Source organism: Vigna unguiculata, chromosome 3 (assembly GCF_037176805.1).
Source record: "Vigna unguiculata cultivar grain cowpea cultivar isolate G323 ecotype 2 chromosome 3, ASM3717680v1, whole genome shotgun sequence".
NCBI classification, from domain to species: Eukaryota; Viridiplantae; Streptophyta; class Magnoliopsida; order Fabales; family Fabaceae; genus Vigna; species Vigna unguiculata.
In genome coordinates, this window is record NC_140794.1 from 25,569,998 (window position 1) to 25,584,617 (window position 14,620).

At 34.9% G+C, this 14,620-nt stretch overlaps 1 protein-coding gene and 1 long non-coding RNA gene across 3 annotated transcripts; one reads left to right on the top strand and one right to left on the bottom strand.

Moving 5' to 3' along the window:
* Positions 1-636: 636 nt before the first annotated feature.
* MCCB (3-methylcrotonyl-CoA carboxylase) lies at positions 637-5,773 on the top strand. 2 transcript variants are annotated; one of them, XM_028063475.2, is made up of 9 exons: positions 637-1,136; positions 1,982-2,416; positions 2,779-2,869; positions 3,014-3,255; positions 3,486-3,650; positions 4,687-4,761; positions 4,942-5,073; positions 5,320-5,376; positions 5,460-5,773. In XM_028063475.2, the coding sequence occupies exons 1-9, from the start codon at positions 870-872 to the stop codon at positions 5,664-5,666; spliced, it is 1,671 nt and encodes a 556-aa protein (XP_027919276.1). In that variant the 5' UTR covers positions 637-869; the 3' UTR covers positions 5,667-5,773. The 2 variants fall into 2 exon arrangements, with proteins under 2 accessions (XP_027919276.1, XP_027919277.1); XM_028063476.2 differs by having other exon boundaries at positions 655-1,136; positions 5,463-5,773.
* Positions 5,774-9,151: 3,378 nt separating this feature from the next.
* LOC146887635 (uncharacterized) lies at positions 9,152-13,261 on the bottom strand. Its single transcript, XR_014993377.1, has 2 exons — positions 12,631-13,261; positions 9,152-9,476 (listed from the first exon to the last, which is right to left on the bottom strand). It is a non-coding gene; the product is annotated as an uncharacterized LOC146887635 (long non-coding RNA).
* Between the last annotated feature and the right edge of the window lie 1,359 nt (positions 13,262-14,620).

Below are 14,620 nucleotides of genomic sequence, written 5' to 3' on the forward strand. Positions count from 1 at the left end.
GGGTATAAAAATTAAAGAAACCTTCAAGATTTATTTAAAATCAGTAAAAGATTCAATAATCAATTCATCCCTCTTTTGATTGGATTATATTAGATATATCTGTTTTAACAATATCAACACTTTTTGTGAGGATTTTTGTTAATCAAACAAAATTATACATGTACAAATTACTTACTTTACATATTGAACATACAAAGTATTGGTTAAAGGTAAAATAAAAATATATTTTACACCTTAATTAATCACATAATCATAATATCATATTTTATTATAACATATAATTATAATGTAATATAATCTTTTCTTTATATCCATCATTATATTATATTTTATCAAAAGTTAAATTGCAGAACATTCATTACTATTTATTTACACTAAATATTTTATTTTTTATTTAATTAATTTTAATTTTATTCTCTATTTGAATACCAAAACGTAAAATAAAATACTTTTTTATTATTTTATTAATAAAGTCTAAAAGAATAGAATTTTAAAATATAACAATACAATAAAAATAAAAACCTAAACCCGAAGCCTGATCTCTGAGAAGGAAAACATAGTAAATCAATCTTTCATACTTCAAAAATTGATCCTTAGTTCACGACTTTCAGCAATGTAAAAAAATTGAGGATGCCATTTGGGTGTTTTTTTTCTCTTAATTCTGTTTTATTTTGAAAAAAAGAAAAAGTTCTTGTTCTTACAGCGAGAGGACGTGGCGTGATTATCCAATGGCGACATGAAAGTATGCACGTATTTATAATATATAATTGCAGCAACTGAAGAGAGTGGATAAACACAGCACAACAGGTGTAGCCAGAGAGAGAGAGAGAGAGAGAGGATTCGCATTATTGATTCACAGAAGTTAAGGGATGTTTGGGTTATTCGGAAGAAAGGCCAATTTGTTGGGAGGATCGGGAAGAAGGTGGTTGAACTTGGCAGCAGCAACAGCAATAACCACTACTAATGGTGGGGCCATGGAGGAATTGCTTGCCCAACTGCAATCCAACGTTCAGAAGGCTCTTGCCGGTGGAGGACCCGAGGCTGTGAAGAGGAACAGGAGCAGGAACAAATTTCTTCCCCGCGAAAGAATCGATCGCCTTCTTGATCCTGGCTCTTCCTTCCTTGAGCTTTCACAGGTTTTTTTTTTTTTGGTTTGTCATTTGAGGAATATTGGTAATTTGGTATATTAAATTATGATTATCTGTTAATTAAACTCTTTTAATTTTTATGAAACTACCTTTTAGTGCCTATACTTTTAATTAAACGTGTTCAAGTCCTTTTCTATCACTGAATTTGCTTTTAAACTTGACTTTAATGAAAATGAGATTCATTCCCCTTCTCCAAGAATTTATCACAAATTTTTAGGTTATAAGAAATTTATTTAAAATTTGGGATCAAATCACGGCCGCTAAGATAAATTAAAACATTTCTTTTGCTTATTGTTTCATTCAATCAACTCTATGCACGGCCTTTGCAGTCTTGTGAATATGACTAATTCTTTATATTTTGAATTTTATTTCGTATAATACTTTAAAATACTTTTATCATTACTTAATTATAATTATATAAAAATAAAGATTAAATTTATTTTTTTTTACCACGGATATTATGGTTTTGGTATTACCTGTAGAAGTGAGTTTATGTATTCAAAAGATCAGTGTCCAACCATTGGGAGAGAAACATAAAAGATTAAAGCTAAGATTACTCGTGTATTAAAAACATTTTTTTTTTCAATCGTAATAAATAATGTCTTCTGTTTTATATTTTTCATTTCACTTTTTCTAACCCATCACATTCTTAATTTGTGTGTTTTTCTCTTTATGATCCGGTTGCCTTATTCATTTGGATTTATGGAAAGCTGGTTAGTTGAAGATCGTAGGCATGTTTTGATTGTTTGATAGGTTAAGGCTTTTGAAATGGGTGGTGGTAATTATGAGAAATGGGTTTGACAAGGAAAGTTTTTAACTTTTGAGTGATAAAGCTGGCAGGACATGAGTTGTATGAAGAGCCCTTGCCTTCTGGAGGGGTTGTTACTGGGATAGGTCCTGTGCATGGGCGACTGTGTATGTTTGTGGCCAATGATCCCACTGTGAAGGGAGGGACTTACTATCCCATTACTGTTAAGAAGCACCTCAGGGCACAGGAGATTGCTGCTCAGTGCAAATTGCCCTGTGTATATCTTGTTGACAGTGGAGGAGCTTTTCTTCCCAAGCAAGCTGAAGTGTTTCCAGACAAAGAAAACTTTGGTAGAATATTCTACAATCAGGCTGTAATGTCTGCTGAAGGAATTCCTCAAATTGCATTGGTGTTGGGCTCTTGCACTGCTGGTGGGGCATATATACCGGCAATGGCTGATGAAAGCGTAATGGTCAAGGGTAACGGTACCATTTTTTTAGCAGGGCCACCTCTTGTTAAGGTCTGCTCTAGCTATTATAGTTCTCTAAGTCTCTTTCTGTTTCTTTTTTACTTTTTATAATCTTTTTAGTTTTAACATTTGAGCTAAATACGCTTTTAATCATTGAAAAGATTACTGCTCTGGCTATTTTAGTTCTTTTCATTTTATGAAAATAACATGATTTTAGTCCATAGTGACTTGTGAGATACTAAAACCATATCAATTTTGATAAATGTTGGGTTGAATTCAACATAGATTTTACAGGACTGACACCAAAACTCGTGATATTTTCAATCACCAAAAACATATTTGACTGTGCTAATCTTTGTGCAATGTATTTTCTACGTGTTTATGACAAAGAATAACCCTAAATGAATTTGTAGGCTGCCACTGGAGAAGAAGTATCGGCAGAGGATTTGGGAGGTGCCACTGTGCACTGCAAGACTTCCGGTGTTTCTGATTATTTTGCTCAAGGTATATGCTGTGGCTGCTTTCTCTTATGCAGATGAGTGTATAGAAAATGCCATAACTTTTGACATTAACTTAGTTCCGGTTGTAGATGAACTGACATTAACTTAGTTCCTATTAGTGACTTTGTACATGTTTCGTCTCTTGTAGATGAACTCCATGCACTTGGGCTTGGGAGGAATATAATTAAGAATTTGCATATGGCTGGGAAAGATGTCTTGGCAAATGGATTGCAAAATATAAACTACGAATATAAAGAGCCATTGTATGATGTCAATGAACTTCGTTCTATTGCTCCCACTGATCTTAAGAAACAGTTTGATATCCGATCAGTTATTGATCGAATTGTTGATGGAAGTGAATTTGATGAATTCAAGAAATTGTATGGCACTGTGAGGACATATCCACTTTACTTTTTATCAGTTTAATCATTATCCTAGTATGCATGAGTTGCTATTGTACTGTCTTTTTTCTTTCTTTCTCTCGGTGCCCCTTAACCTTTGGTGATTTGTCACAAACTTATTTTGATTTGACGATTAGGTTTTGTTTTGGATAAACATTTTAAATAATATACTTACAGGAAAAGTTGCAATTCACTTGGCTTATTGAAATCTTTTTGCAGACACTTGTAACGGGATTTGCTAGGATTTTCGGACAGCCTGTTGGAATTATTGGAAACAATGGGATTTTATTCAACGAATCTGCACTGAAAGGGGCCCATTTCATTGAATTATGCACTCAACGTAACATTCCCTTGGTCTTCCTTCAGAACATCACTGGATTCATGGTATGAATTTAAGTAATTTCTTTAGTTTCTCAACTATGCTTTTTGTCATTGTATTTTGACTTCTAAGTAGATTGATTCCTTTTTCCTTCACAGTTATATCCATTGTTTACTTATTGAAAGACGAAGAATTATCTAATGTGCTCCGTGATTCACAAATAAATGAGTTGTATATAGATAAGCAATTAGGTATTAAAGTCAGGTGGGTTTGATAATCAAAAATTGAAATTCAATGAAATAATAATCATGTTGTCATTTAGGAAATACAGGGATTAGTGACTGTTGAGAAAACTAATCTACTGAGAGAGAAAGAGTATGACAGGAATGAAAAACATTATATTAACTGTGTGTCAAGCATTCTGTACGGTGTTCATTATATAAGAAAAAGTATAAAACAATAAACTCCAAAATACAGCATATAAAAATGCTAACAACCCAACAGCATATCAAAACAGAAAAGATATGGTCAACAATAATAATCTAACAAAAGGGATTTTAATCAGAAAACATTATATGTTAACAGTGACTGTACAAATAAGTCAGGTGAGAGTCATTAATTGCAATTCAATAGAAATATAATCATGTGTAGATTTAGGAAACACAGAGGGATTGGTGACTGTTAGACTACATCGGGAGAGTTTAAGAATCATCAATTGAAATTAATAGAAATATAATGAGTTTGAGAAGGCCCATAAGATCTAAAAGAGGCGTATTGATTCATTATACCTTTTAATTTTACTTCAATTATAGTCCTGTTTTGTCTCAAACATTTTTGTTGATGGATATCGTGTATTTTTAACTGGTACTATTCTTTATCAAAGGGTGGTATGTCTGTGGGCATCTCGGTTATAGTATGGATGTCAAATACTTCATTTCATCCATCATCTTTTGTCTAATTAGATTTTATTGTTTGGTGACTGTAAAATGCTGAAGTATTTACTGTTAGTTTTTTCTCTCTTTTCCTTGTATATAATTGTTAAACCTAAATATTATTTCTCTAAACAATAGTTATGAACCGTAATACATGTCTGTTTGGTAGGTTGGCTCAAGATCTGAGGCAAATGGCATAGCAAAGTCTGGGGCAAAAATGGTTATGGCTGTTTCTTGTGCAAAGGTTTGTGGGTTCCAGCCATCTATTTACAAGTTATAAAATTTGTTCTATACTAGTAAGTTTATTACTTGTAATTATAAATGTCTTAGAAGTTGGAATGTAGGTGAAAACAACAGATGAAAGATATGAGAGATATTTTTCAAAGACAAATAATATTTTTTTTCTTCAAATAAATACCTGTAGGTACCTAAAGTCACTATAATGGTTGGAGGAAGCTTCGGTGCAGGAAATTATGCAATGTGTGGTCGTGCCTATAGTCCCAATTTCTTGTTCCTTTGGCCTAATGCTAGAATATCTGTGATGGGTGGTGCTCAGGTAGCATATTTCTCATGACCCCCATGAGTTATGATTCTTTAGAATAAATTGTTGGCATTGGTTGATCAAGACATCGCTCTGCATGGTTATTGTTCTTTACTTTGAGATAAATCATTATATAGCTAGTTTTGCATGTTTTCTCCCTTCTAATCAAACTGGATTTCAAGATTTGATTGATCATTAGTTGATACTCATCTGGTTTGTGGGGGTTTTAATTAATGCCTATGGAATGTGGCCATGGTTCAGGCTGCTGGTGTACTGGCTCAAATAGAGAAAGGCAACAAGAAAAAGCAAGGAATTCAGGTAAAATATGTCTCAGTTGTTGATAACATCTTTGTAGTTTTCTCATGTCTTAGGTTGTCTTAATGCGCATCATAATTGTAAAGCAGTGGAATAAGGAAGAAGAGGAAAAATTCAAAACGAAAGTGGTGGAGGCTTATGAAAGAGAAGCAAGTCCTTATTACTCAACAGCAAGGCTTTGGGACGATGGAATCATTGATCCGGCAGATACAAGAAAAGTCATTGGTCTCTGCATCTCTGCCTCCTTGAACCGTGCCATTGAAAAAACAAAATATGGTGTATTTAGAATGTGAATTTCAAATTTTATTGTTGCAGCACACGGGCTTATCTTCTGTTATTAAGAAGGAAAAAATATGTGGGCAAATCATACAATTTCAATAAAAGTGTTTCTTGCAAGTCACTTTGTATCCACGACAAAATGTTGAAAACGTGCAGCAAAATAATTTGTTAATGAACAAAAATCAAGAGATGGTAAATTGGGTTTTTAATAAAAATTATATTTTTAAGAATTTTATCTTTTAATATCAAAATTCAATTAAAAATCTTTCCTTTATTTTAATAATTACAATAAAATAAAGAGAATAGAGAAGAAAAAATTACACAGTATTTATACCGGTTCAGATCAACAGACTCTATGTCCGGTTGTTAATCTTAAAAGTGAGATTAACTCAATCACTAAAAACCACAAATACAATTACATATAAGAAAATGGTTTAAAAAAATACCTCTCTCTCTTGAAGTCACAAGAGATGAAGACACCTCTCTTGAAATCCACAAAAGATGAACACCTCTCTTGAATCACACAAGAGATGAACCACCTTCCTTGAATCACACAAGGAATGAACACTTCCTTTGAATCACAAAAGGATGATTGGCTTCTCCTAGCAACAACAACAATACTCAATCACTCAAGATCCCACTTGATGAAAGTTATCACTCTATCCACACTAGGTTTTTTAAAGCCTTCCCACATAGAGTTTTAAAGTATTCATACTTCTCTAACTTTTTTTTTTTGTTTCAAATGAAAGCCTAACACTTTATTTATAGAAGCATATTTAGAAATTAGGTTAAGAATATGAAAAGTTATGTCACAACTGCCACAAATAATCGATTATCATAAGTGATAATCGATTATCACTTAAAATTTTATAAAAATATTTTTCTTGCCATGATAATCTATTATTAGCCAAGATAATTTATTATCAGCAGGTGATAATCGATTATCACTACTGTTAATCGATTATCATAAAGATTTTTCTCAAAAATCAGTTTTAATTGACATAATTGATTATCACTAAGAATAATCGATTATTTCAGTGAATTTTGCAAATAAATAAAATTCTCTTGGTATTTTACTGCTTGCATTTTTGCCTTTACACTCTTGACATACTAATTAGCTATTTTAAATAACATACACAAATTACAAGACCTAAACAACTAAATCCCTAAGTCTTCAATATATCTCTTAAATCTAAGCATTCTTTTAAGTCTTCAACATTTTTCCATGCATCATCATTAAGTCTTTCATACTTCTTTGTAAGTCATCATCATCATCACCAAAACTCTTTAATGAAGGAAGATGTCCATCTTCTTATTTTTGTCAACACAAAATCTAGCCTATTGATTTGTTCTGAAGCTAGCCTTGTGTTAAAAACATACAATTGGACTAATATACAATGCAACCACATGAAGAACACATCTTTGATAAGCTCTTCTGATTCATTGAATAAACGGTGTCTTAGTTTTATCCATTTTGGTGAATGATGTTCTTAATTGTCACGAGACTAGAAGTTTGTAAGAAACATTGGACTTTCAATAATGTTCTGGGAAATCTTGAAATACATAAAGTTTTGGGGAATATAATTTATGAAATTGCAAAATGCTGAGAAATGACTAAAGAACTTAAATCAACTATCTATATGAGAAAATTCCATAGGACAAAACCAAAAATACCCATTTTGGTATCATGACACCTGTCCCTTTTTTGGTTTTTTGTTCCTTTGCAACATGTTAAATGTCAAGATTGTCCTTCACATATGTTTGACACATGAACCTTTTTTTAGATTGAATGGTAATTTCTAACTCTACTCTCCTGCCACAACAAATTGTCATTTTTATTCAACCTTTTTTCAATATTGGGAATTCATGTTTTTCTAGGGTTGAAGGTTATTCAGTCTTTTTCCTTATCCCTTTTCAAATGCAGAGGTGATAGTTCTTGGTGCGGTTATTGTGATGCTTTAGTTTGAAATATAGGTTTTTGATGGTTCTTTGGTTTGGTAATATGTTGTTTTGCTTCTTCTAATTTTCTAAAGTTTCATTCTTCTTTAATATTCTTCTTCTTTGGTTTGATTTGGTATTGTGCTATTGTTAAAGGTTAACATTTACATGTTTGTTTTTCTTCGTAAGTTTGTTTCTTCCTTTTAATTTGTCCTTGATGTCTTCTTTAGCGGGTTTTCAATTTTTTTTTCTTCTTCTTTAGGGGATTTTGTTGTTATGTAGTTGATAAACAAGAAGTTCAATATTTGCTTGGTTTTGTAAAGTTGATTTATAAGATGCTGTTTTTTACATTTTAGGTTTTTGTTACTTTTCTTTTGGCTTATTTTTCCTTACACTTTCAGGAGATAAGCTTTGGGGATTTTGGTTTCATCCGTCTGGTATTGTTCTTTTTCATCTACTTTTTATTGCTTATGTTTTTCATAAGTTTATTTTTTCATTTTCATCTGTTGTTTTATTTTTTTGTAATTCTCCTTTTTTTTTCTTTTTATCTGATGAATGACCGTTAGTACCATTTTGTTTATAAAGGATACATTTATTACTTCTTTTGTTTTGTGGAGTTGATTTATTTTAAGTTGTTATTTTTTACCTTTCATTTCAAGTTCTTTTTGTCTACATCTTCTTCTTTCATTCTTCTCTCCGTAGGTAAGATTTAGTGCTTTATTATTTCTTTTGTTTTATGGAGTTGATTTATTTTAGGTAAGATTTAGTGTTTTATTACTTCTTTTGTTTTATGGAGTCGATTTATTTTGAGATGTTATTTTTTACCTTTCAGGTTCTTCTTTAATTTAGTGGTATTTGAATATTCGTTTATGTGAGTTAATTTAATTTTTACTTTTTATTTTTCTCATTTTAATTGGGAATAGAAGAGTTTTTACCCCATGTTGTATGTGTTTAATAAGGGTCCCAATGGCCAGATTGGATTATATTGTGGTGTTGCATATGATGGTTCAGTAGTTGTGCTAAATCATTCACACCATTTCTAACTGGTGTGTAAATGTGGTTTATCTTCACCTAAAGATATGATTTTGTAATTTAACATTTGGAAAAGTTATAATTTACAAAAGATTCTATAATGTCAGAACATTGATTCTAAACCACCATTTAGATTACATTTTTTTGTCAAACCAATACAACTATAAGGCATAACTTCCGTTGGAATTGCACGGTGTATGTTTCATAGCGAACATGGTCTGAAAAACTTTAAACATCCAACGTTGAAGATTTTAGTTTCATAAGAAACCAGGCTGCAATGTTGAATATGACTATGGTGGTTTCTTTCTAATATGAATAACAAGAGATTTTAGTTTTTCACTTTGAAAATATTAGGCGTGTATTTGCTTTCGTTGTTTGTTGTTAATGTTTCTTCACAAAATGAAGTGAAACTTTAGAAACATAATTTGTGTACAAGTGCATATTTGCTACTGTGAATGTTCACGATGTAAATATGTTGTAATTTCAAAACCAATTGATTGTTTATCTCTTCTCTTTATTGGTATAATGGTCATTGTAACGTCCCATTTAATTATTAAGCGAAATTAAAAGAAACGTCACACAAGATAGTAATGTAGAGTAGTCTTGGGGTCCTTAACACAACCCCTACAAACTGGGCACACCACGATGCCAATGAAAACCAGGTAAAAGTCTAACAAAATGAGAGTATAATAGTAAAGCATAGAGCAATACATGGGTCGTAGCCCTAAAGAAAACCCATGAAGAAAAGAAACATAAAGTCCAGCCCAGATGGCTAAGCAGCGGAATCGCCATTTCCTTGCTGACCGCGGGAACCTCGCCCATCTGCTCCCATCAATTTAAATTGATGATCATCGCTAGAAAGAATAACCAGATACAAGACACCCATACAACAAACAGGGTAAGCTAGAGCCAACAACATTTTCATCATATAGTCAAATATACGTTCACCATCCAATATCCATACAACAACCAAGCATGTTATGACCTTTCAATCAATACACTACGACTCGACTCGACTCATCCGAATACGTATAACCTGGTCGGATTCAGCGGATGCTTGCATTTGTGGTGGATACCTATGCTCGCCCCCGAGCTGCTCACCCCCGAGCTATGTGTTACAAGTGTTACGATGGATCAATTTTTCCTCACCACAAGGTTAGCCCTTAATGAATTTCAGGACTCCTGCTACTCTCACCACAGGAGTTAGTCTGCTCTAGGTGAGACTAACTGACTCCTTAGAGTGTCAGGATGCAACCTTACCTAGTTATACAGATGGGGAACCACCATGGACACCCACTAACAGGGACCATGGAATTACGTTCCGACCACTAAAGCACGACCTTGGGAATCCCACCTAGAGAATCCCAAGGAATTACGCATTGACACGGACCAAACTTCCTTAATCAACCAAACAGATTCAACATGCATACACACAAATATATACATACATCTCATACAATTTCTCATGATTCATCGCCTTCGTATTCTCGAACCCAGAATATGAAACTCCATCTCATATCGTTACCTTGCCCCATTGATACCTGTCGCAACCAAAATCGCGACGGGAAGGCGAATCGAAAAAGAAAAACGGGTTTGAAAAGAGATTTGGAGTCGCCACCATAGTTATTTTTGGAAAACTATGGAAAACCATAAAAATAAAGCAAGTCTGCAAATAACCAGATTTTTTGATCCGGGAGTTGGTTACGCGTAGGGAAGGTGTTAGCACCTTACAGCGCCCGCCCAAAGGCGATACCTTTAATTAAAAATGCAAAGTTGATGTGGTTTTCAAAATATTAATTTTCCCCAAAAATAATAAGACAAAAATGCTAAAAAGAAACAAAAATATTTTTTTTTTATTTTTGGGCCCGACAAGGATTGACCTTGGTCCTACGTATTCTCATTTAAAGTGAGAAATCAGCGTTACGTAGTTCTTGAAAAAAACGATTTGGAAAACTATTTGGAAAAAAAAAAGATTAAAGTTTTTTGGAGGTGAACCTGATAAGGACGGGCCTTACTCTTACGTATCTCACAATGGAGAATCAAGGATCACGTAGTTCTTAAAAAGACTTTTTGCTTGAAAATGTTGATATTTTTGTATTTTTTTTTTTGGTATTTTTTTGAATTACTTGAAAATATGTGTCACACGACGCGAGCGGTCGGACAGACACTAAAAGGGAAAGAAAATTATTTTTGGTATTTTTTAGAAAATAAGTGTCACACGGTGCGGATGACCGGACAGACACAATAAAGCAAAAAAGAATATTTTCATTTTTTAAAATTTTTTTCTATCTTTTTGTAATTTTTATAATTTAAAAACATTTTTGTTTTCTCTTTTTTTTAGAAGAAAAAAAAAGATAAATAAAAAAAGGATAAAAGAAAATTTAATAACAAAAAGCATAAAAGTGAACGAAAAAAAATAATAATAATAATAGGGTGCATGAGTAATGTGTGAGGTGCATGAAATAAACGTAAAACATAGGCCCAAAACAAGATAAACATGAACAAGGGTGCAAGGTTATCAATTATGGTGGTGCACGAAGTAAAACATGAAACAAGGGTGGCAGAGGTGCGAGGTTAGTAAAAATCAGGGGTACTCACAGAAAAAATTAAAACGGGGGTGTGAGATAAAGGAAAAAGCGGGTGCACAGAGTAAAGTATGAAACAAGTGTGGCAGAGGTGCGAGGTTAGTAAAATGGGGAGTGTATGAAGAAGAGTGAAACAGGCCCAACTGAAATACCAAGCAGGGGTATGGGATTAAGAGAGGGGGTGCACGAAGAAAAGAAAGAAGGAAACCCATATGGAGGTGGATGAGGTAAAAATAGGGGTGCATGTGGTAATGGAGGGTTGAAGGCCTGAAGCTCTTTTCTTTATTTTTGAAAACCCTAATTAACTAAAGTTTATTCAGCCTTCTCTTCTTCGTTGACGCAAGCCATCACGACACCAGCGGCAACGACGCGTGTTTGCTCAACCTGAATCACTGGTGACGACGCCGACCACCGTCGCAAGGCCCGCCGGCTAGGACATCGTCGTTCCATTCACCTCACGTGAGGCATCCTTGCACCAACGTTCACAACGTCTTCTCTTCATGCAAAACCTGGATCGAGACATGGCAGCCGCACTACCGTCACCGCTTGCTCTCCCCGGCGACCTCGTCGCCCTTCGCTTCACTCCGCGCAAAACGCTGCTGCACCTGCGTCTCCTCCTTCGCTTCTCCAGCGCGTTCAAGATAGGGGCTGCACCGATCCACTTCGCGGCCGTGAGGTCTCGCTCGCCGGATACCGCTGTTAGCGATTTTAGTCGCCTCAAGGTCGTCGTCGCTCCTGCCGTCACCGTCAAGGGAAACGCCGACGCCGCTGGTGCACGAGGACTTTGCGGCTCGTCATCACGCGACCATCACTCCTCCGTTCACGTGACCACACGCGACCACACTCCCGTTCAGAGCTTCGAATCGCCGCCGGCCTCTTCTCTTGGTTTTCTCCTTCTGATTTGTATTGGGTTGCTATGGTGAATTCGAGTGTGTGACAGTGATGATGATGAATGAATGTGATTCTGGTTTATTGCTTATGTGTTTTGTTTGCAGGTCAAAATGGTGATGTGATGTTGAGACGGTGGCTCTACGAATGGGTACGTTACGGGGTTGGATTGGGAAGCCGCGGGATTGGGATGGAGGACGGGTTTTTTGGTGTGTCGAAGATGCCAACCGCGTTAGAATGAACGAGCAAAGAAAGGTGAGGATTGGTGGTTGATTATGGGTGGCTATGTGGTGATGAATGGTGGGGAAGGGTAGGGCTTAGGTGAGGGTGATAATGGAGGATTCAAAGAATGATAATGTATTAATTCATACAGATACAGATTCAATGAGCCGAATAAATGACACACGCAAAATTCAGTATACATGACTACTTTTTATTCATTCTCAAGCATAACACAAAAGCATCAGTTTCATCTCAAACATTCAAGTATTCAAATTTCATCTCAAACATTCAAGTATTCAAATGGAAAACTTACCTCTTGCAGTCCCTATTGTCAAACGAAAGTTCCCTGATCAAATGGCTCTCCTATGTTGTTTTTACGCTCTGTAATGCCATCTATTCCACCCATCAGCATATGAATCTCCCCTTTTTATTATGTAACTATCTGTTTTGTTCTGTTCACTTTTCTTTGCATCTTCCAATCTCGAATTTGGAACAAGGCTGAGAGCAGATGTTGCTTCCTGCTCCTTCAGCCATCATGACCATGTTACAGAGACTTTACGTTACCTCTTTCTTTCCCTTTTTCCTTTTCTTTTTTTTCCTTTTTGTTGTTTTTTTTGTTTCATTTTTTTTACATTTTTTATATACATATTTTTTTGAAAAAGGCATAAAACAAAATAAAAAGTAAACAAAAAATGATTAAAATCAAAATAAAAAAAATTAAATTTAAAAACAAAAATAAAAATAAAATAAGAAGCAAAATAAGATGAAATGACAAATCAAAATAAAAGCAAAACAAGAAAAAAAAATTAAAAAAAAGGTATTACTCGGACAAAATTGGGTGTTGACAGCTGCCCCTCTTTACTTAGATTTTATTAGATAATATGAAAATGTGACATTTCCAAATTATCGTAGTTAAAGATAAGTAAAGATAGAGATACCAATTTTGTCTGAATTTTAAGGAGGAAGTGGATGAATAGAAACCGACTCAAACGTGTACGATGACCAATTCTGTGAAGAGGGTCATGATATGGAAAGTAAAAACAAGACTCAACCATTCCATAGGAGAGGGTCTTAATGTGACAAAAATCAACGACCATTCTATTGGAGAGGGCCTTGATGTGACAAAGAAATCAATGACCATTCCATTGGAGAGGGCCTTGATGTAAACATAAGAAAATCAATGAACATTCCATCGGAGAGGGCCTTGATGTAAACATAAGAAAATCAATTACCATTCCATCGTAGAGGGCCTTGATGTAAACATAAGAAAATCAATGACCATTCCATCGGAGAGGGCCTTGATGTAAACATAAGAAAATCAATGACCATTCCATCGGAGAGGGCCTTGATGTAAAGGAGGATCTGGACTTGACCAATTTTAAGGAGAGGGTCGTTGTTCGAAAGGAGAACACAAGAGTTGACCATTCCTAAGGAGAGGGTCGCGAGATGGGCTTAGCGGGCCAAGTGAGATGGGCTTTGTGGGCCAGATTAAGCTAGGATTGGGGGCCAATACAAAACTGGACTTGGTGGAGCAATACGGATTTGGGCTTGGTGGGAAGACAAAACTGGGCTTGGTGGGAAGACAAAACTGGGCTTGATGGGCTAGTACAAAACTGGGCTTGGTGGGCCAGACAAAATTGGGCTTGATGGGCCAGTACGGAACTGGGCTTGGTGGGCCAGTACGGAACTGGGCTTGGTGGGCCAGTACGAAACTGGGCTTGGTGGCCAGTACGAAACTAGGCTTAGAGGATATATAGGTCTTTGAAGATGATCCTTAATTTGAGAAAACTCAAGATGATTTTTGTAGATTGATTCCTTCAGAAGAAACAATGGTTGAAGATGTATGATGCATGAAAATGTTCGCTTATTCAGGATGTCAAGGTTTTTGCTTTTCGAATCTGGTGTCAACACACGGTATGATGATATGACATGCAAATGGTTATGCATGATAGAAAACATGTTTTCTTATTTTTAAGCACAAGGGATCAAAACATTATTGTAGAGATCAAGATCATGAAATGCATGAATGCATGATGAAAAACTTGTTATACTCTGCATTTTGAAAATTTTTGCTAGAGTCAATTGTTCTCTTTTCAATCATCAAACTCACTGCTGTGGAGATATGTAGGATGAAAATCGACCTATTTTGGAATGGAGTAATGATTGCAAGAGATAGTTGACAAGGCGTTCAAACATTGGTAGCCATGTTTTCAAAGAGAAGAAACAAGTTGTTGAAACTTTGACAAAATGTTGAAACCCCAACTTAATAAGGAGAAAAACAAGATGTAGAACCTTGGCAAAGC

Coding starts and splice junctions, on each gene's coding strand:
- MCCB (XM_028063475.2), top strand. CDS start 870: ATGTTTGGGTTATTCGGAAGAAAGGCCAATTTGTTGGGAGGATCGGGA. Junction 5,074..5,319: donor CTGTGATGGGTGGTGCTCAG/GTAGCATATTTC, acceptor GCCATGGTTCAG/GCTGCTGGTGTACTGGCTCA. Junction 5,377..5,459: donor AGAAAAAGCAAGGAATTCAG/GTAAAATATGTC, acceptor ATAATTGTAAAG/CAGTGGAATAAGGAAGAAGA.